Source organism: Camelina sativa, chromosome 15 (assembly GCF_030686135.1).
Source record: "Camelina sativa cultivar CO46 ecotype springtype chromosome 15, ASM3068613v1".
NCBI lineage: Eukaryota > Viridiplantae > Streptophyta > Magnoliopsida > Brassicales > Brassicaceae > Camelina > Camelina sativa.
The window spans coordinates 9,322,533-9,346,915 of NC_141894.1; the positions used below are offsets into that span (position 1 = coordinate 9,322,533).

The following is a 24,383-nucleotide window of genomic DNA, read 5'->3' on the forward strand; positions in this document are numbered from 1 at the left end:
CAAAAGTTGTTTTCTTTTTTTTTTTACAGAGAAAAATGTTGCATAAAAACCTTCAACCTAACTTGTTTCTCCACAACCAATGCTTTGTTTAAAAATTCTAATAACGAAATAAAGAAAAGTTTTTTGAAAAAAATAGGAAAAAAATGTTGCATAAAGCCATAAACAAATAAACAAACCTAATACTATTTGTAAATGTTGCATAAACTATCAAACTAAATACTATTTGTAAAAAGGGCACCAAACTTTTATCCTATTGAATAGTAGGAGAATCTTTGCACGTAAGTTTTCATATTCTATGACTCTTTTATGATATTTTATGCCACATGAAAAATCATAGCCGTGTTATTAAATCCTATATTATTACATCATCGATCGTTAGCATTTTAGTATTAGTTTTAATTTGTTGTATCTTATCGAATTTGTTGTATCCAATCTAAAGGAACCTTATTCCTCCTTATTAGTACGTACAGCTTGTAGTCAGATTCATTGAACCATACATATATATCTAAGCACACAAAGCTGTCTTTTAAATTTCTTTAATTTGTACGTGCCGAGAGTGTGTGTATAGCTAAATATATAAGTTTTTTAATCATAGCCTCAACTAACAAATCAGATAATATTCACTTTGACCCCTTCCCTACCATCAAAATCTAATCTTGTCACAAATTTACAATACTCCAGATGATTTTGGCATCAAATAATGTCGGAAAAAGATAAAAGTTTAGAAGCAGCAGCAGCAGATTTAGCCTTTTCAGTTTCCAGTTCAACTATGATATCCGACAAAGTCAGCTGCACACTCTTGACCCGTTCCTCCAATTTTTGGACTCGGAGATCATCAGCAATTTCTTTCTTCCTCACCAAGGAAACCTCCTCAAGCTTTGTCTTTAACCAATCCAGCTTAAAACCCGCTTCTGTTAGCTCTCTCAAATCGCTGTCAATGCTGCATAGCTCAGTCTCAGAAAAGCTCTTAGGAGGCCTGCACAATGTCTCGATGAGGCTGATGATAGTATTCATGTATGCTGTTTTCAGACCTTTGCAATTTAGTTTGAAATCAATTGCAATGTCTGGGTGTTTCATGAATAGCCGGCTAACAGGAAAAGCCTGCCAAACAAACAACAAGATCAGGTTATCCAGAAAGAAAGAAAGAAAAAGAAATGAGGAAGCTCCTATATATGTATAAGCATACCTGAGTAGAAAGAACCTGAAAACCTTCGATTTCAAACATATCCTTCCCAGTTACATGTCGTCCTTCTTCTTCAGCTACTTTAACTTCGACTTTAATGATCAATTTGTTATTCTCCAGAAATCCTTCCTCTTTAAGCTTGCTAAGAGGGAGTGTCATACTACCCCACGCTGGGGTTTTAGCGCAGAACATGCTTGTTGTTTCTGTAAGACAAAACAGATATGTATATATATATAAACTTATCTTCTTTATCAGTGAGATATTATATATGATGTATTAATTACGATACGATATCATATCATTACCAGCTGCTCTGTAGAGCTCTTTTCTGGATTGATTCAACAAAATGAAGCGATGACGAACTCGCGTTTTCCATCCAGTTAGAAGTGTTCTAAAATTGTGAACGCACAGGTACAGACGCAAGTCATCATCGTTTTCCTTGTGATGAAATACAACAAACCTAAGATAATATTTTAAATTATTACAAAAGTATAAGATTATAACCATACTTACTTTTTAACACTAAACATTGATTATACTCACTTACCATTCCCATCCACAGCCTAAGAACGTTGGAGACGACCCCTTTTTCTTCTCGGAGAAGTTATTTATCTCAAACGAGAAACTCGTTTGCAACTCAGAATTCCCTATATCTGATATATTGATTAAAACGCTTTCTTAGCTTTTTTTTAATTATTATTATCTACATAGGAGAGACGACAAAGAAATTTCTCATCAACTTTTTTTTTTTTTTTGTTTGGCTACTCGGAGACCAAAAGAGCAAACAAACAAAACTTAAACCAAAAGAAATCAGAAGAACCAACGACTTACCCGAATTAGTACTCTTCTGCACTTGATTCCCCATATCTTATCAAAACGCTTTCTTAGGCTTTTACTTCCTCAACCAAAAGACAAAAGTTCTTGCAGAGAATTTGTAATTAAGAAGGATTTTGGAGTGCTAGACGAAAACCCTATTATACAAAGTTGGATACGTTCTGCGTAAATTAATAATGGTAAAAAGTGGGCCCTATAAACCAAATAAAAGAAAAGAAAAGAAAAAAAAAAAACTAAACAGTTTTGAAAAAAAAAATTGGAAAATTTCTCATAACTGTTTAGGCATATACAGTTTTATAAATTAACTAGATAAGGCTCGCGTTATAACGCGGTAAAATTAAAAAAAAAATATTAAGAATAACTAAATAGTAATATACATGTTTTTAGATTTTATCTTATAACATTTTAATATTGAATATAAACTTCTCATATTTCATTTAATACTTTCTCAGTTACATAATATAAGAGTTTTAAGGCTTTTTTGGTTCTATTTTATAATATTCTCTCAAACTTTTATGTACAATTTTTATTAATATAACAATATATGACTATGAGAAAAAAAAATATATGACTATTTGAGCTATACAATATATTTTCCTATTGGTTGAAATTTAATAAATAATATAATTTTTATTGTTTATTAATCTTTGTGTTTTTTTACCCAAAAACTCTTATAGGACAGGGAGTACTATTTAAATATCTATACCATCATAATAAACCATATTTTAAGTTTAATTACACATTTCATCTTAATGCATAGAACTAAATATTTTATATCAAACACAATTAATAGATCATATCAAATCTATATCTTAGTAACAATTGAAAATACAAACAAAAATTAACAAAATATAATTCTCAAAAAATAAATCAAACATTATTTAAGACATATTTGTTATGTTGTTATCTCATAAGTACTAATTTTACCTCATATCTTAATCAATTTTAAATGAGTGAAAATTATAAAATAAAAACATATATAAAGATATAGAGACATTCTCATCAAATAACTGAAGATTCATTTATATAAATTATAATTTATTTCGAATTATCTTATGTTTTGACATATGCGTTACAAAAATACATGTGTTGAAATTATAAAATCAATCATAAGAAAAAATTACTAATATTCTTAAATGATTTTTTAATAAATGATACTTATTAATATTTGAAATTTTTTAAATCTAAAATAAATTTTCTCGTTAGACATTCAGTTTAGTAATCACATTTAAGTTTAACTATCTATTTCATCGTAAAACCATAATTCACTTCTTCATGAATTAAAGTTGAAATTTTAATAATAAAAATAATATGAGCATCATATGAGATAATATGTATATTGGTTAGTATTTTAAATTTAACAATAAAAATAATCAGTAAAAAAGTCAGTTAACATCCACAAAATTTTTGGAAATCCAAAAATATCCTCAATATTATTCTTCTATATGTCACAATTTCATAAGTAATGTTTTTGTCAATTTTCAACAATTAACCAAAAATTCATTCCTACAAACTCATTTTTTTTCCAGGTTTCTCATATTACTGCATGCATTAAAATATTTAAAATAAAACATGTAAAACTATACTAATACACATCATGTATTGAAATTTTCTTTTTATAAAGTACATTATTCTTTCAAGGTTTTGTGTACTTACTTACAATAAAAAAATTATATTGCAACGATAAATACAATTTATATCCGACTAAAATTATTTTAAATAACTTATATTATTCTTTTTAACTTTGTTATTTACTAATTATTGATTAATATACAAAAATTATGTTAAATAACTTATATTATTCTTTTTAACTTTTTTATTCATTAATTATTGATTAATATACATGCTTAATAAATTAAGTTTTTGCTTACACATGTCAAAATTTTATTGAGAATACATGTATAATATTATTAGCATACAATAGAAAATATATTGATTTTGTTAGTTTTCCTTTTTGATTTAGAATTTTTTTTAAATATAAACATGTAAAATTCTATAAATATAATTAGCTGTTTTATAAAAAAAAATATTTTATTTTGACATGTGTCAACATCTAATCAATATATTTGACAGGTGTCACGATCTTGTTAGAGGAAAAAAGTTATGCAAAAGATATAATTTTATATAATAAGATGTCTCTTTACTTTAATATTTGTGTAGATACAAAAACACATATGTTAATCTTACATACTCCTATCTTATATATTACAATAGCAGTCTTTTTGAATAAATTATTTGATTGGTGAAAAAAATATGAGACAATCTATTTTTTTTTATATTTTTTTTTCAACAATATTTTTCTTTGTGTAAAAGGTGAGTATTTACCTTTTTTTAGAAATAGTAATTAATTGTATAATTTTCACAATCATTTTTTTCTTATATAAAAAGTAATAACTTTTCTTGTAAAATTAGCAACTTAAAATTAAAATAAGTAAACAATATTATAATTTCAAATTTTATGATATATATATATATATAATTTCCTTATAATGATTTTTTCTAAATTTTTAAACTGTTTAAATATTTTAAATAAAATTAGATTTTCTTTTCTCTATTTTACTTTTATATAAATTTTTTTATGGTAGGTTTTGAACTTTTACATTTCTATTTTTTATAAATTTAAAATTGACATGTGTCAACATCTGAATGATACAATTGACACATGTCACGATCTCGTTAATTAGTAATTTTGTCATTGAACTTTATATAATAAGATACTCTTTGAATTAATATTTGCTATAAATTAATAAATTTTTCCGGTTTCAAGTTGGGACGGTTTTCCGGTTTCAAGTTGGGGCAGTGTAAAAAATAACACAATTCGATAAAATAATAAGATAATACTTTTTTTGAGATCCTATGTAAAAATATAATCCCATAAATATCATAAATTAACAATGATATAAATTACATATATACATATATATATATATCTCTAAGAAAATTTTGTGAAATATGACTCTATTTTTGTTTACTTATTTTTGAATTTGCATTCTTGTTGGAGCTCATCTATAATATTTCTCATTGCATCAAAAACTTTTTGTGTTGGTTTTCCTCAAATGGCATCCAAAAATTATGGAGCGTCTTAGAAGCGATAGTTGTTTCCTTACGTGTAATTAGTTTTAAAGACACTGCAATATCTTCTTAGATTTCATCATGAAGGATAATAACAACAATTTCTTCTAGAACTTCTAAACATTTATCATTTTCAGCTGAATAATCTAGTAAACTATTGACATTCATCATATTACGATAGCCAAAATTATAAATGAAAAAAAATCTACAAAAAAGTGTGAATTATAACAAAAGTATCTTAAATTTAATAAAAAATATTTAAAATTATGAAAATGAAAGAGACTCGATAAATTAAAACCTCTATAAATTAATAAATTTTTGTCTTCCTACTGCACTATAATAGAAGTAACAAACCTAATAAGACCTATAATGAGTTGTCGAAGAAAATTTAAATATACAGTTGAATTAATTTCTTTCAAATATTTTTTTAATATAAATCTGTTTCTTTTCAATTAGACAAAAAATATTAAATTACATAAAAGCTCAAACATATTTTTGATAAAAAAATGAATTTAATCTGTTATTACATACTTTAACGCGATCGTTTGTTTCTAAACCCGGATACTTGGATTTAAAACTAGTGATGTTTTGTTACGATGTAGAAAACATATCCTATAATCGAGTGTGAGACAGATTCGAAGGACTTAGCAATTGCCCTCTCATAGTTAAATATTCAACATCAAGACGATCCTTTCCTATATGGTTTTCAACAAGAAAAAGAATAAAATGTTATTGGCATCTTCGGCAAACAAAGTTGCCAAATCCTTTGCCTCACACTGTTACCAAAATATACATTCAACATGCATACATAGCTCGAGGGTATTGTGATTGGTTCAAACCACTCAGTGGATTTCGATAAACCTTTCGTTTAAATAATTAATAAATGTGCTACTTTTGGTTTATTGTTCTATATTTTTTTCAATGATTTTTATTTTTCTGCTATTAATTTGACTGTTGTGTGATAGATTCGTCAGTGTATTATCTTACGCACGAACCTTTAACTCTTTATAGAATTTTTTTTATTTGCCAGACAGTAATCAGGAAACCTCTGTTAGAAATTTCTTAGGGTGTTTAGTTTGGCTAATTCTGTAAATCAGTTATTGTGATTGATAAATCTTCATATTCGATTAAGCTTGGAAGTCCAGATGAAACACGCTTTCATTTGTTTATCCAAAAGCCCACATATGGAATCTATTTTGGCCCAATCAAACAGTTGATCACTTAAATTTCTTCGTTCAATACAAAAACTCTCTATCAATAATTTCATAGATTCCAAAGAATGTAACAATGTATAGGAAAAAATTTGTATGTGATCATCATTTTAATGTTAATTTATAAACAAGATCTTATGAATACTAACAACAATAGACTAGCTATATAGGCTTTTAAAGTCTATATAAAAAATAAGCAGACTTTTTACATGTTTATCAAGTTTAGTATACTAAATATAAGTATGCTATTTAGTATGGTAAAATAACTATGTAATATCTGTTTCAAGCTAATAAAGTAAAGTATGACATTAAAATAATGATGTCAAATTTGCATAAATATGTTAGCACAAACTAAATATAAATTTGCCTAATACTCCCTCCATTTTAAAATACTTGTTATTCTATGCCTAATTTTTAGTAGAATATTATCTTATTTTTCCCTTACTAAATAAATAAAAAATTAATTCTTTTACAACTCTAATAGTCAAATACAGAGGAGTATGCTTTTAAATCTGCTTAAGAATTGTATACTTTACGATTTACATGCCTTTTTATCTTTAATATAGTGAAAACATTATTTTTAGTTATTTGGGTTTACAAGAATGTGTAGGCTGACTATTATTTTTACAGGCACTTTAAATTTTTTTTTTTGATTTAGAGTATATAATCATTTTAATTTTTAAGATCATGGTTTGACATTATAATGTCAAAACGTCGATTATAATCTTGCCCTATAATCTTTTTATTTATAAACACTTGGGCCAATGACTAACAGAATAGGTGAATAAGTGGATAGAAAGACCAGTGGATACACTTGGTTTCTTGTCCTTAATTCTTCTCGAACTGAGATACGAGCTAGATAGATACAATATCTCGTCGAGCTATCTACACCCACGGCAGTATGAAAGAAAACAAAAGATTGGTAAAATATGATTCTTTAAGTCTCTCGATATCTTTTTTCAAACATCACTGTGCTAACAGAAAAGTTACTTATTTTTTTAAACTTTGATATCTCTCATCCATAATAAATAAACTAGATTATGACTCGCGGTATACCGCGGAATAAATTTTTATTTAATATTTTTGTCAATGTACTATTTTAATACTAATTCTACTAATGTATTCTTTTGTTAATTTTAGTAATTTAATATACAATCCACAATATACCGCACAACAATTATTATTTAATACAATTTTAATTAAATCAGTTTGATTCGACATATTTTATATTTGTGTTGTTAAAATAGTAAAATGAGTATTTAACCCGTATTGAAGTCATTGAAATATCATATTAATAAAAAAAATTCTAATATTATCAATTCAATTATGTCATGTCATATAACTCGTCATGTAATATAACTCGTTTGTGTTATTTTGAAAATTTAATATGTTTAAATATTCATAATTTTAAATTTTTTATTAAGTTTAGATATATCAGTTATGGATTATAAACTTCTTAAAATTTTATAATTTACTATATACGGTAAATTTACAATATATGTATGTTGAACACACACTTTTTATATTAATTGAGTAGTATATGTTCTTTAAAAAAAATTCAATCACGATATATGAAGAAAAATATATATTTTTATTAACTTTATGTATTATATGATGATTCACTACATTTAAAATTTAAAATCAAAAAGATATGATAGGAGAATAATTTTTTTAATTGTGAAATAAATCTTCTAAATATCTATATTAATTGTAGAAATTATATATATGGATATTTTAATATTTTAATTGTGTTTGGTTATAAAGATAGTTAACTAAACTTGTTAGGAAATGAATATAAGCATTTAATAGTATTTGATGGTAAATATTTTCAAAACCATATTTTTAAGCAAAAAGTGCTGTATAAATACTAGTATAGATGTGAAGTGACTTTAGTGCAGTAGCAGGAGGTAAGTCCATTTGTAGAAGGCACCATCACACTCGGGATCGAGTCCCGGTTCCTACGAATGTAGGAATTTGGCTAATGGGCCGGCTAGTTGTGGCCCAATGGTTGACAAAAAAAAAAAAATACTAGTATAGATAAAAACTACTACTACCACAATTAACTCCTAAGGATTTATGTAAGTTTAAGCTTTTTTTTCTTCCAAAGAATTGGTGTTTTTATAAAAGTTTTCCAGATAATTTAGTTTTATTGATTATGGTAAATTAATAGTAATCTATCCATGTAAAACAGGAAATTTGTAGTAACATGGGTTAGTTATATTAAAAGACGTACTGAGTATTTTCCACCGACGCGTCGGGTATCCTCTTTTGCCAGTGGCCCGATAGTCCGTCCTCTCGGAAGCACTTGATCCCCTATTCGAAGGAATCCCCTATCTGGACATGTCACAAATCAGTGTCTATAATTTGTTAATATCTGTATTTTACCAAATTTTATCATGCCTATATATTTATACACTATCTAAGAAAATAATTTGTAAGGGAGTAATGAAACAAAGTTAGTCTTAATTTTACCAAATTAAGACTAATGAAATAAAATTAATAATAACCCCTTAGTAACGTGATTACGAAACATCATCACGTGAGTTATATATTTGGTTAGATTTTTATCGTGTAGATTGAAGCACAGATAGGTTGACTTGTCAATAACAAAATTCTGGTGAAGAATATGCGAAATATTGAATGGATTAACACTTTGTATGAATGTACTATGTAGTTTATTCATATAATATGATAGTAATAATACTGTTGCGGGTAAATATTTTGATTTTCAAATTAACAAATGATATATGAAAATCAACAGCATGATCGAAGAACGTCGACTTTGGTAACACTTCTCCGTCGTTACACATTTATACCCTTTTATTCAATTTATTTCGTGTGCGAAAAACAATAACACTTCCTGTCTCCTCTACGTCCTCGCCGACACATCGATAAAATGAGTTAAAAACAAGAAGACTAGAATATAACAAGATGACTGTTTTAATAAATTTGGGACAAATAGGGCTAATAAAAAAAACACTACAGAACTCACCGAACACCGCTCAGTTTACCATTTCTAGACAAGATATTGTAATAGATGCGGATTTATATTCATATCATATCTTAGATCCTCTTTTTAATAAAAAGAAAATACACAACATAGTTTTTGTAAACTTTCTATTTTTAATACATAATTACAAATAGTTACAAATATGTTATAAACTAGGATTTAACCCGCGGTATACTACCGCGGAACAATAATTTTAATTTTAAAAATTTAAAATTATATTATATTTATATGTTATTTTATTAATTTTAAAAATATAAAATTTTACAGGAATTTTATATAAGTATTCAAAATATAGAATTTTTGTAGTGTTTTCAAGGTTTTAATCCGTGTGGTATATGTATAGTCTAGTAATACATTTATCTCCTGGTACACATTTAAAAGTGTTAAAAAAACACAATTCCACTTAACTTCCTATATGGGATTAATGCCAATCCATCTCACCAAAATCAAAACAAGTTTTTGCGTAAAAAATAATCAAAATAAGTTTTTGTATTTATATGTTATTTTATTATTGTTTTATTAATTTTAAAAATATAAAATTTTACAGGAATTTGATATAAGTATTCAAAATATAGGATTTTTGTAGTGTTTTCAAGGTTTTAATCCGTGTGGTATATGTATAGTCTAGTAATACATTTATCTCCTGGTACATATTTAAAAGTGTTAAAAAAAAAAAAACAATTCCACTTAATTCCTATATGGGATTAATGCCAACCCATCTCACCAAAATCAAAATAAGTTTTTGCGTAAAAAATAATCAAAATAAGTTTTTTATCAAGTTTAATTATGTTAATTGTTTTACCAAATTAGCATATTTTTATAGTTTATAATTTTTCCATGTCAATATATATAGCTTATGATAATTAATAGAATTTTACTTTTTTGGTAATTCCTCAAAAAATAAAAAATAAACCAAATTATATGGTGGTTTTCAATATATTTAATGTGACATTTTATAATTGGATTTTCGGTTTAGGAAATTTATTAATATTAATATAATTATGGATATTGTAAACTTTTGTTATGGAAAATCTGTTGTATATTATTTAAATTTGAGAGATTCTATCATCCATAAAAATAGTTTTAGAGATTTAATGGGTTAAAACTTTAATGAGTAAAGTTATTTTTAGAAAATTCGGAATTTATAGATGTTGTTAAGATTTTATGGTAAGAAATGTAACAAATGTTGATCAATTTAAGAAAGTTTAGTATTTAGGTTTCTCTGCAATGTTATTTATGAAATTGTTTTAAAAGTTAATGTTATAAAAAAATTAAATAAGTAAAATTTAAAGAGAATAAATCAAAATGTACTTCAAAAATGTTAATATAGATATGTAGTTATAATTAATAAATAATAATTAATATGATTGTGATATTATGCTAATCAAAATATTTTGTGAAGAGAGAGAGAAAGAGTAGCATTCCAAAAGAAATATATATTAATTGTGATTTAGATTGGTTGATATATTTAATTCCCATCTTTATTTTAATTCGAAATTTTCAATATGATATGACTATTTTTTCTTATCCTAAACTAAAAAAAAAAATATGTATTCTAAATTTATTTTTAAAAATCATTATCGGTATAGATGCAGATTTTTGAGATCTCTTAATTCTAGTTGTGTTGTTTTAATCTTAATAATTAGTATTAAAGATAATTCTTGTTGTGTAAATAATTAAATAGAAAAATAATGATATAGTATTAAAGAGAGTATGCCTATTTTGTGGTTTATATAAGGACAATTCCTTTTCAAATAATAGACAACCGTAAAACTTAGTGAAAAGGCAAATACAATTTTAAACTTTTTGCCTTTTTGGTTAGTATGTTTGGTTGTTATAATAATTGGTATATTATAAAACGAACAAAATAAGATGTACTGCTGAAAAAAAAAACGAAACAGAAAACTTAATTATATTGATATAATAAGAAAAACTATATACATCATGATAGAACATGGATTCATCTCTTAAAGATGAGAGTAACTTACTTACAACGAATATTAAATAACATCAAAAGCAAGAAAAAAAAGATAAAGAAAACACAAAAGAGTTTTCATATATTACTGTAATGTTTACTGACAAAAAAAAAAAAAAGAGACTACTGTAAGGTGTAAGTATGTTTGGTGCATTCTCCTTTAGGTAGTGAGAGATTATTTATAGTGTTTTGAAAATGCATTAGGTGTGATATGAAATTAAGACTAAATTGGTGAGCCGAGAGCAAGCAAAAAATCATTTAAAATGTCATGAAGGATCTTTCAAAACGTGAAAGATTTAAGGTATATTTTAGTTTTTATTATTTAAGTTATGTACTCATTTAAAGATAGATTTCGGCAATCAATGTGTTATGGTCAATATTTACTTTACAAATAAGATATATAGACAATTAAATGTTTATCTTGGTGGTGTTATAGACGTCTTTGGAAATATGCATTTAATAGGCTGATAATTATGCACTCGACTTTAGTAATAGTCTTTACTCCATTGTACCATCGAGATTTGAACATATTGTAGTAATCGAATGGGAAGGATTATGGCAATAAAATATCATAATGTAGCTTGATTTCTTATATTGTATTAATCGAATGGCAGTAAATGTTTAGGGATCAAAGTTGCAAACTAAAATTTTAAATAAGTAAAACTAAAAAGATATAACACAAAATGTACTTAATCTAGTTAGAATGTTAATCTGTTAGTATTATATATATATATATATATATATATATATTGACTAATAATTAGCAATACTACCATAAAAAGCAAATTAGTACTATACACATTACAAGAAAACATGGAATTGCCGACTGCAATTTGCGACTTAAAACACAGTCGCTAAATTTAGCGACTGAATTGCGATTGTTTTGCTACTCAATATCTACACAAATAAATCAGTCGCCAAATAGACGCTAATTCGATACTAATGTATAATGTCGCATTGTAGTCGCCAATTTGCGACTAATTTGGCGACCGGTTTTTCAGTCGCCAATAGTTGCGACTAAGCAGCTACTATTTAGCGACTGATTTATTTAATTTGGGCCTTAAACCAAATTTGGTCCGTAAGAAAATGGTCCAAACCCAAATCGATCTCATCTTCATCCCGAGAAAACCCTAGTCCCTCATTTCTCTTCTTCCCCGAGAAAACCCTAGATCTCAATTGCTCTCAATCGAGAACCCTAAATCTTCATCTCGTTCTTGTTTCTCTTTTGTTGTTGATGGCCGAAGTAAAGAAAAGAGGAGGAGGAAGAAGAAACTCCTCAAATCCATGGAACCTCACAACCGGCGAATCGAAGACCCGTGAATCTTCCCAGCCAATATGCCTTCACGCCGGCGAACCAGCGAGACCCAGACACTGATTCTCAGGGAATTTCTGTCTCAATCCTCCAGCCTCCAGCGAGACCGATGCCTAATTACGGAGGCTATCCACCTCCGACAAACCTGTTCCAGAACTCGAGGAGCTTTCCAGGAGCATCCCCTTCCGGTGAAGCTCCAATCAGGAGTCCTTTTCCTTAACCTCTCGCCTCTACGACGGATCCACCAGAATTCTCGAGTCCACTTCGACAGTCTCCTCAACCTTCAGTCACGAATCATCCTCGACAGGTTCCTCAGGTCTCGACTCTACCTCGACAGTCTCCGCTACCTCGACAGTCTCCTCACATCTCAAATCATCGTCTACCGTCTTCTCAATCTCGAGCTGGCTTTGGATCGCACCACAGTTCTCAAGCGCAGAACTCGCATCAGGAAGAAGAAGACCAAGCTGATTTTGAGGATGACGGTTTAAGGGACTCACATTTCCCAGCTGATGTACTCGCTTCTTTACATGCCATGCTCGTCGAGCCAGGCCGTGAGTTGTACACCACTGTCCTCTCTCCCACATTAGAGCGTGGAACTACTTGGTAAGGATTGTTTGCGTAGATTAGATTGATTAGAGTGATTAGAGTGATTAGAATGATTAGAATTGAAAGGATTGTTTTATTGTTTTAGTAGGTTTGTTTCATTGGATTAGAAGGTTTGTTGTTGTTGATTTGTTGTTGATTAGATTAGTAGGTTTGTTGTTGATTAGATTAGTAGGTTTGTTGATTAGATTAGTAGGTTTGTTGTTGTTGTTGTCGATTTGTTGTTGATTAGATTTGTAGCTTTGTTGTTGATTATAATTTAACTTTTGATTTGTTTGTGTTTGATTAGATTTTTTTAGTCGATTTGTTTTCGTTTTAGTCGATTTGTTTTTGATTAGATTAGTAGGTTTGTTGTTGATTATAATTTAACTTTCGATTTGTTTGTGTTTTAAGGTTTGGTAAGGACAACGGTAAGATTACCCGAAAGATTACAAAAGTGTTTACAAACAAGTTTGATGGGCCATATTACAGTTGGGGTTGTGTTCCTAATCAAAGAAGAGAAAAATACTTCTTGGAATTTGCGGTAAACTTCTACTCCTTTCAATTTGATTTCTTTATTTATAGTTTTTTTTTTGGAATGATTGATATTAACACTAGTCTTCTTTTGTAGAAAACACACACCTGGGATCCCTCACTAACCGGTGTGGTTCAAGAAAAGTTCTATACCATTTGTCAAAACCGTATGAAAGACATGGTTTCCAAGGCAGCAGCTCAGCGAGATCAAGCAAAACCGAGTTGGATTGAGAAAACTCTTTGGAAAGAAATGTGTGACTATTGGAACACAGAAGAAGCCATGGCAAAGAGTGCAACCACTTCAGCAGCTCGAATGTCTGACCGTAATGGTCTTGACCCTCACAAGCATGTATCAGGGCCGAAGTCTTACTTACAAATCGAACAAGAGATTGTGAGTTATCCTTTTCATTGTTTAATAAGTTACATCAGATGGTTCATTATCTAACCTTTTCATTGTCTAACTTTTCAGGAAGTGGAATTGGGAAGACCGCCAACTATTCCTGAAGTTTTCATCAGGACTCATACCAAAAAGATGGGACTTTTGTGGATAAGAAGGTGCAAGCAGTTCATGAGGCATATAAGAAAAAAGGGAAGCTAAGTTGGCTGCTCTGGACAATGACGAGTCTTCCGATGGTACATCACGTCGATCGGAGCTATCTCACGAGGAGGGATGAGCTCTTTCTTCAGGTAATGTTGCTTCTTTCTAATATGCTATTAAGTTTTTCATTGGTAAGTAATGATTTTAACTTTTTTCTGTTTTGTTATGCAGTCTACTTTCATAAGCGATAGAGGAACATACTTTGGAGTTGGAAGCCTAGGGAGTTTCATCAACGGCAAGCGGAAGTTCCCTGGAAGCTCTTCTTCTTTCGCAAGCCTGCAACAACAGCTTGAAGAATCTAACCACAAAATAGAGCAACAAGCAGCTCTACAAGCAGAGCTTGAAGCTGAGGCTTCCCGGGTTGCAGCTGAGCAACAAGCAGAGATCAAACGCTTGGTGAGCTTCCTCAAGACTAACCCAAACTATGTTGCTTTTCTCGAGTCTGAAACGAATAACCCCGACCCTGCTGATGTTCAAAGTTAGGTGGTTCCTTCACTATCCCTCCTTCCCTCATGACCTTAACATTTGTAATGGTTGTACTTAAACATTTGGAATTTGTGTTTGGATGTTCTTTTTAGAACTTATGTATGTTGAGACTTTTTTGTTTAATTTCATGTTTGTTAAGTTTTAGTTATAGTTTTCATAATCTGTTTTGGTATTACAAAATCAAATAATTCAATTTGACCAGATTTACAAGAAAAAAACCTGATAAATCGATAATTAAACAGTCACGAAAACGTACACGGATCAGTAACCAAAACAGTCGCAAATGAGTAACCAAATCAGTCACTAAAGCGTTGCCAACTCAGTCGCCATTTTAGCGACTGTTTCGCGAGGGAACAATGACCAAAACTATCAGTCGCCAATTCGTAGTTATTTGCCGACTCTTTAGCGATTGATTATTTTAGCGACGCTCTGTTTAGCGACTACGGTTTTCAGTCGCCAAACAGTCGTTACTAGGTATTTGCGACTGTTTAGTGACTGTTTTTGTTGTCGGCAATTCCATGGTTTTTTGTAGTGATATCTCAAATGTCAAGCGCAGGAGCACGTCTTGAAGATCGAAAGCTTCTTGTGACCTCGCAAAACTCTCCATCACCTTCAACGGCTCTTCCTTACCAAATGTTTGCATTGTTTGAAAGAGCAATGATCCACTAACCAGGTTGAATGCATTTCGGTTATGATGATCCGTCGAGGCCACTTCCAAGAATTGTCATCAGCATTAAAGATACCATCCTCGAGCAGATCACGGAAGCGGCTTTTAAAAGAAGGTATCCTTGGGGAAGTTCTTGAAAGTTAGTTTTGAGCATGTACTCAACATTCGCAGGAACACAAGTCACATCTCCATATATAAGTACCCATTTCAAGCCACACTCCGCGATAATGGAACGTACCTTGGCATTTTCTCAAACTCTTTGTGACCAATCCATAGACATCATGCATATGAAAGAAAAACTCTTAAGTAATCCAAAAACTAGCCATAACATTGGCCCCTGCTTGTTAGTTAATTTCTCTCGAAAGCAACAGAAAAAGAGCCCCAACAAGGATATAAATATATCGAAGAGAGGATTGTCAAGAGTTTGTGGAAGGTGTTTATTTCACAAATCGCAAGCCAGAGAGGCATATATATAAGTGCACATTAGGTTAACCAAACTAGGAAAAATAAATATAAATATATATATATACTAGATAAGGCCCGCGTTATTACACGGGTAAATATTAAAAAAATAATTGAAAATAGTTAAGTAGTAACATACATGTTTTTAGATTTTATCTTGTAACATTTTAATATTGAATACGAACCTCTCATATTTCATTTAATACTCTCTCAATTTCATTATATAAGAGTTTTATAAGATTTTCTCAAATTTCTATGTACAATTTTAATTAATATAACAATTTATGACTATTTGAATTATGCAGTATATTTCCTATTGGTAGAAGTTTTATAAATGACATAACATTTATTGTTTATTAATTTTTGTGCTTTTACCCAAAAACTCTTATAGGACAGGAAGTACCATTTAAATATATATACCATCATAATAGTTAATATTTTAAGTTTAATTACACATGTCATCTTAATGCATAGAACTAAATATTTTATATCAAACACAATTAATACATCATATCAAATCTATATCTTAGTAAGAACTGAAAATATAAATAAAAATTAACAAAATATAATTTGCAAAAAAAATCTCAATCAACATTATTTAAGATATATTTTTTATGTTGTTATCTCATAAGTACTAATTTTACCTCATGTCATAATCAATTTTAAAAATGAGTAAAATTTATAAAATAAAAACATATATAAAGATAAAGAGAAATTCTCAATAACTAAAGATTTATTCCTATAATAAATTATCTTATGTTTTGATATATGCATTACATAAATACATGTGTTAAAATTATAAAATTAAACATTAAAAATTACTAATATTCTTGAATGAAAATTTTTTAAATGATACATATTAATATTTGAAAACTTTTTTATCTATTTAATCTAAAATAAATTTCATCGTTAGACATTTAGTTTAGTAATCACATTTAATTATATATTTCATCGTAAAACCATAATTCACTTCTTCATGGATTAGTTAAAAATTTTAATAACAAAAATAATATGAGCACATATGAGATAATATGTATATTGGTTAGTATTTTAAATTTAACAATAAAAATAATCAGTAAAAAAATCAGTTAACATCCACAAAATTTTTGAAAATCCGAAAATATCCTAAATATTATTCTTCTATATGTCATAGTTTCATAAGTAATATTTTTGTCAATTTTAATCAATTAACCAAAAATTCATTCATACAAACCCATTTTTCTATTTTTTTTTTTCATGTTTCTCATATTACTACATTTAAAATTTAAAATAAAACATGTAAAACTATACTTATACAAATCATGTATTGAATTTTTTTTATTTTTTTATTTATTCTTTCAAGGTTTTGTCTACTTACTTACAATAAAGAATTATATTACAACGATAAATACAATTTATATCCGACTAAAATTATGTTAAATAACTTATGTTATTCTTTTTAACTCTGTTATTCATTATTTATTGATTAATATACATGCTTAATAAATTAAGTTTTTGCTTACACTTGTCAAATTTATTGAGAAACCACGTATAATATAATTTGCATACAATAAAAAATATATTTATTTTGTTAGTTTTCCTTTTTGATTTAGGAAAATAAACATGTAAAATTCTGTAAATATAATTAGCTGTCCTACTACATTTATTAAAAAAAAATATTGACATGTGTCAACATCTAATCAATATATTTGACACATGTCACAATCTTGTTGATGAGTAAATTTGACATGAAGCTTTATATAATAAATTTTGTTAGTTTTTCTTTTTGATTTAGGGAAATAAATGTTTTAAAATATAAACATGTAAAATTCTGTAAATATAATTAGCTGTCTTATGTTTAAAAAAAAATAACTTATGTTATTCTTTTTAACTCTGTTATTCATTATTTATTGATTAATATACATGCTTAATAAATTAAGTTTTTGCTTACACTTGTCAAATTTATTGAGAAACCACGTATGATATAATTAGCATACAATAAAAAATATATTTATTTTGTTAGTTTTCCTTTTTGATTTAGGAAAATAAACATGTAAAATTCTGTAAATATAATTAGCTGTCCTACTACATTTATTAAAAAAAAATATTGACATGTGTCAATATCTAATCAATATATTTGACACATGTCACAATCTTGTTAATGAGTAAATTTGACATGAAGCTTTATATAATAAGTTTTGTTAGTTTTTCTTTTTGATTTAGGGAAATAAATGTTTTAAAATATAAACATGTAAAATTCTGTAAATATAATTAGCTGTCTTATGTTTTAAAAAAAAATTTGACATATGGCAACATCTAATCAATATATTTGACACATGTCACAATCTTGTTAATTAGTAATTTTGACATCAAACTTTATATAATAAGATATATATATATATATATATATATATATGCATATATGTTAATATTTAGATCCTCAAATAAGAAAGAAAGATGGTTATATATATAGTCTCGGTGAAAGATTTATGATGCATTTCATGTTTTATTTTTGGTGATGTCATATTTGCACTAGTATTTGAGGAAAGATTTACGATGCATTTCGTGTTTTGGTTTGGGAATTACATTTGTTGTCTTGGCTAGAATCGGATGGTCTATCCATTTCGAGAAGATGAGATTTCTTGTTGGAGACGTAACATTATTAGATTTTGGGCTGAGAAATGCCAAATGTGTTTACTGAGAAAAAGAAAACTTGGAAAAACTCAAAAAATGATTCCAAATAAGCAGCAAAACTCAGAGAAATATTCCAAAGAAACAAATGCAAAACGTGTACAATATGATAAAACGTTGACCTTAACCAGATCAAAGACTATATAATATCCCAAAGTGGTCTGGTTCAATCGATATGAGTTAGCTACTCCATATCGTCCGGGTGCCAGGAGATGACGCCGACGTGGTCATGTATAAACTGCTCTGCCATGGTCGTCGAGTGCCATAACCCAGATCGAGTGTAGACGCTGCTACTTTGTCTCAGTCAAAATCTGAAAAATCAAATAAAAGATTAACCATGTAAGCAAACAAATTCACATTGGGATATTATTTGGCAGGTAAAAATTTATCGGTGGGAGATTTTTTGTCTCTGTTTATTTGCTCTGCTTCATGCAAACGAAACAGATAAATGATTTGGCACGAAGCAAACAAATATACAGATAAACAAAGCAAACAAATAACTTGGCACGGTTCTTACAAAAAAAAAAAACGAAATGTTTGTTTTGCTTTAAGCACACGAAACAGATAAAACGAAATGTTTGAAAGAGCAATGCTCCACTAACCAACTTAACATTGGGATACTTTACATTGGAGATTATCACTTATCAGATAAATAATTTGGCACGAAGCAAACAAATAAACAGATAAACAGAGATAAACCAAGCAAATAAATAATTTGGCACGGTTCTTACAAAAAAAATCATAGAAAATTTTGAATAAATTATTAAATAAACATAAAAGTTACCTTCCACATGAGACTTGATATTCCTAGCCTTCAATCCAACTTCTCTCCCTCACAAGAAGTGCTTTTTCAAATCTATATAATAATAACAATTTGTATAAATAACAGTTGCGATTTTTCGTCGTACCTTTTCGTTTAATAAATTTTTAATATTTATTTGAACACAATAAAAAAAGAAACGAATAAACAATTATGTTTGGTGCATGAAATTTTTACAATAATTAAAACTCTTTCCAACTTAAATTTAAGTTAAAAAAACTGTCGAATCAGTTATATTATAAATAAAAAAATCAAAAAATCAACATGCCTGAAATATTTTCACTTTATAACTTACTAGATTTATAATAATCTCAATAAAAGACAACAACAATTGCGATTTTTCGTCGTACATTTTCGTTAAATAATTTTGTTTATTTTTTTATAAAAATAGTACAGTTGCATATGTTCATTGTAGAGTTGTGTCTTTTACAATGATATAAAATCATATGGTTGCTTATGTTCATCGGAGAGTTGTGTCTTTTCACCATATCTTATTCACAATTCGTTCCAATAGTTATGTTTATGTCTTTTGAACTCTATATATATATATATTTGTCTTTTCTTAGATAACTAACAAATCATTGTTCGCTGACAAATTTTTTTGTTTCATATGGAATCTAAATAATATGAGTTTTAATATTAAATATCCAACATTATTCTGTAATCTAACTAAAGATTTTAGAAATGATTATAGTAATATAGAAATTTAATCAACTTTAATTATATAATTTACAGTTGTCTTTATTTACCGTAACTCTTCGTAAAATATGTATTTTTAAAAAATTTAACTATTTATATTTTATTTCAAGAAGTTGTATATTTTATTATAATTATTGGTTGATAAATTTTGACTCAAGATATAATTTATCTTATTTTTAAAATTATTTTATCAGAAAGTTGCATTTAATTATTATAATCGTTCATTGATATTCTCACTTAGGATCACTTTGTCATAATATTTGTTTATGAGTAATAGAAATATTAATAATTGGTATGATGCTTGTTACTCTTTAAATATTTTTTTATAAAATATCTTATACTTATAATACATACAAAAAAAAATTTAAGGTTGCCTCGATTCATTATGACTTTTCGTTTAATACTTTTTAACTTAGAGTTGAGTATTTTTCCATTATAATTTTTTGTTATAAGTTTTCATTCTGATGATTGTGTAACTTTAGACCTACTTATTATTTTTCTTCTTTTGAGAACATTTTTAGTTTTATTATTTTACATATATTTTAAAACTATTTTATTACTTTCAAATGATTTATAATATATAATTCTAAAATTTGAAATTTAATTTATTTTTTTTAAACTACTTCCTCCGTGACACTGCGGGGTCTGAGTCCTAGTATTTTTAAAAAAGAAAGGAACAAATGTTTTTTATTAAAAAACATAGCAAATTGTTGCATAAAATTGTCAAAAAAAAAACAAAAAAAATTCACCTTTGACATTCGATCTGATTTGATTTATCTTCAACACAAGTTCTTTCTCCACAACAAAGGCTTTGCCTTAATTTTTTTGTAAGAAGAAAGGAACAAAATTTCTTTAAAAAACATAGAGAAAGAGTTGCATAAAACTAACTGACCAAAAAAAAAAAAGAAGTTGCATAAAACAAACTCTTTATTTTAATTTTTTTTTTTGGACAAAGACTCTTTATTTTAGTTTAAAAGACATAAAAGCCACTAAAGTACATGATATTCTATTAAAACGGAACATTGGCCAACCAATTTTTTTATTTTACCCAATTTTTATTTTTTACCATAAAATGGAATTTATCTACTTATGTAATACATAAATCTTCTCTTGGAAATTACATAAATAGATAAATTCCATACAGGATATCCATGCTGATTACCAGAGCCGTGCCAAGGTATTTAGTGGCCAGAGCTGAGGCGGTATATGGTTAGAAAATAACAATATGTATAAACCAAACGCCTTAGGAAAATATTTCATCTCACAACTGAGCCACTCATCAGCGTTTTTAGTGGTAAAAGAATACAAATTTTTATAAGTTATGGGGATAAATTTTGGGTTTCGTCTAAGATTCATTTCATTTTAAAAGATCAAGAAAAAATTACATCCACAAATATGAATAAACCAAACGGTTATGATATCAAGCAATCAGGAACCATCCTGATTGTATTATAACATTTCTTTCACATTAAGAAATTACAATATAGAAACATTATGGGATTGCACCTTGAATGATTTACTTTTTAAAAAAGGGCCGTAGGCGAAGGTTTATATTTTCCCTAACGGAGTCCCAGATCTTGGTGACAGAGCAAGGCGACATATGTTGTACGGATGCGGCTTGGAACCAGTCTCACAAAGCAGCGGGTTACGGTTAGGTGATCTCCAATCGAACGACAGGCTATCGCCTAGAAGGAAATGGACTCAACCTCCGCAAAGCAATCCAACAAGCCCTTACCATAGGGATCACAAACCTTTTAATCGCTTCAGATTCCAAACAGGTAATCGAAACCACCAACTCGGAGCAGCCATCGACGGAGCTCCACGGGATTCTCCAAGATATCTTGATTCTATCGTTTAATTTCAGCAAACTCTCTTTTAAGTTTATCCCAAAGAGAAGAAAAACAAGAGGCAGATGCCCTTGCAAAAGGCTCTCTTTGAAGTATTGTAAGCGACTTTTAATCCATTAATGAAAAAACTTTTTGTCAAAAAAAAAAAAAAAAAAAAAAAGTACTTGATTTACCTCTCTTGGAAATTTTTTACAAACTGATGATAAATTGAGGAAACATGCTTCATCATTTGGTATATACTGTACGGCCGTACGCTGCAGGTAGTTTTCGAAAGCTGCTGCTTTTTTTTGTAACTCTAAACTTTATATAATTTATAGAAATCTAAACTTTAGAATAATTAGTCCCTTCTTGTTTCTTAATTATTGTATTTAAATAAGCTAAAACACGACTCTGTACTGCAAGATTAATTGATTGATTTGTTATTGCCTGTAAAAGAAAGAAGTCGGAGAAAGAAAACATTCTCAACTTGGGAAAAAAACATGTCAAAAGTGGTAACTTACGTTTATATGACCCTCTCTCTCAGTGGCAAAACGGCGGACTATCGTTAATTTTATAAATTACGTATGTGGATGTTTTGGCGATAGACAAAATCGAGTCCGGGATTTGGAGATGGATACGATTTCAAGTTGGAGTCGAAATAATCGGAAGAGATTGAATCAATTGGAATCACAAGGTAAGTTTCTCAGATTCTTAATCAAAAAAAAATTTCTGTGTTCTGTTTTGATTCTCTTTGGCCTTTGATTTGAGTGTTAATTTGTTCTCCAAAGGAGGTGTCTCTACGGATTCAATTGAATATGCAGAAGAAACAGGAATTTTCTGAGTACAGAGAGAGGCTTAACGAGACCTTGTCGTATCCTGAGCTCTCTAATGACCAAACTCTTGAAACCCTTGTCAAGAAACAGCTCAATGAAGGTTTTTGTTTGTTGTGGTCGTTGATGTTTGCTATATATATACTCTTAATTTTACCTTTGCTGTTAATATTTTTATTTTCATGTTTCTTCACAGAGTGTAATGTGGATATATTGGATCAGAGAGTAGCTGTTTTATCCAGTACAATTATCAATTGAGAAGTATGTTTTTGTAATGATGCATCTTATGGTGATTGGAAAGTATGTTTTTGTATAGCTTTTGTGATTATTTTCTTGAGTTTACTTGAAACAGAATTTTCACAAAGTGTTTTCGTGGTTACAGTTGAAACATGATGATGAAGATTGCCATGTTATGTACCGTGAAGGAATTAAAGGAAGCCCATTTCATACACTGCTCGTTGAAGGTTGCATTGATGGGACTATCGAAGACTGTAAGTTTTCTTCATTAAGAGTTTGGATCGCGATTAGTGTTTTATGATTAGGGTTGTTTGATTCCCGAGTATCAAGCCAACAAGGATGCAGAGATCAACAACAAGACTGCATATTCTAGGTATCTATATCATTATTTGTGAGATCTTACTGTAGTTAAGTGAGATGAGAAACAATTCTAAATGTTTTGATTAGGGTTGTTTGATTTTTGATCCTCTCTCAAGGTATCTCTTTCTCATTCACTCTCTCTCTCTCTCTCTCTCTCTCTCTCTCTCTCTCTCTCTCTCTCTTCATTTGATTTCACTTTTAGCTTCTTCAGTTTTGTAAGAGGCTGTTGGGTTTGGTAGTAGAGCATGTCTCTCTTTCATACGACTGTGGACACAATTCCTAGAATGATGTTCCATTCTGAAGTAAAGATTGATGTTTGAGTGAAACTATAGCTATGGAGTGCATGATTCAATTGATATTAAACACCATTCATCATAGGTTCTGTTTTTTCAGATATTTTGGTCCTGTTTCTTATACCGAGATTTCATACTTGCAGGTGCATATCTCATTGGCTGGAGATAAACATATGCGAGTGACTTGGATTACCAGCGACAAATCATATCCTTCATTTGTCGAATATGGAACATCGCCAGGGAAATACTCGTATCTTGGTCAAGGAGAAAGCACCTCCTACAGCTATATAATGTACAGGTCAGGGAAGATACATCATACAGTTTAAAAAAAGTGAATTAGGATATTGCTGCTACAATGTGAAGTATATGGCTTTTAAAAAGGTGAATTAGGATATGGCTTCTCTGTTTTTGTTGCAGTTTTGGTTATGATCATTGTCTTGAGTATCTTTAGTCTGATTTGGTACTAATGATTGGTGACTGTCTACTATGTGAATGTTGTAGAGCTGCAGCCATAACTCGAGTGAGTGAGCAAAGTTTTGTTTGTTGGCCTGATACGTTATTGTGACTAAGAAGTTTTCTTTTTCGTCTGAGCTACTTTCATCATCAGACAACACAAGAAGAATGCCATTAGAACAAGAAGCAGCAGTTGTATGTTTAAAAATTAATTAAATGCAATATTTTCTATTTTTTATAAAATCTTAAATGTTTACACATTTATACCA

At 28.7% G+C, this 24,383-nt stretch overlaps 1 protein-coding gene, 1 long non-coding RNA gene and 1 pseudogene across 2 annotated transcripts; 2 read left to right on the forward strand and 1 right to left on the reverse strand.

Annotated features, from left to right (window-relative positions):
• Positions 1-565: 565 nt before the first annotated feature.
• On the reverse strand, positions 566-2,048 carry LOC104748303 (MATH domain and coiled-coil domain-containing protein At2g42470-like). The gene is made up of 5 exons (XM_019237105.2): positions 2,015-2,048; positions 1,731-1,836; positions 1,489-1,643; positions 1,187-1,386; positions 566-1,101 (listed from the first exon to the last, which is right to left on the reverse strand). The coding sequence occupies exons 1-5, from the start codon at positions 2,046-2,048 to the stop codon at positions 694-696; spliced, it is 903 nt and encodes a 300-aa protein (XP_019092650.2). The 3' UTR covers positions 566-693.
• A 10,658-nt stretch (positions 2,049-12,706) lies between these two features.
• On the forward strand, positions 12,707-14,794 carry LOC147926434 (uncharacterized; annotated as a pseudogene).
• A 7,631-nt stretch (positions 14,795-22,425) lies between these two features.
• On the forward strand, positions 22,426-24,042 carry LOC104746245 (uncharacterized). The gene is made up of 5 exons (XR_002035408.2): positions 22,426-22,635; positions 22,730-22,874; positions 22,968-23,071; positions 23,154-23,381; positions 23,805-24,042. It is a non-coding gene; the product is annotated as an uncharacterized LOC104746245 (long non-coding RNA).
• The last annotated feature ends 341 nt before the right edge of the window (positions 24,043-24,383 follow it).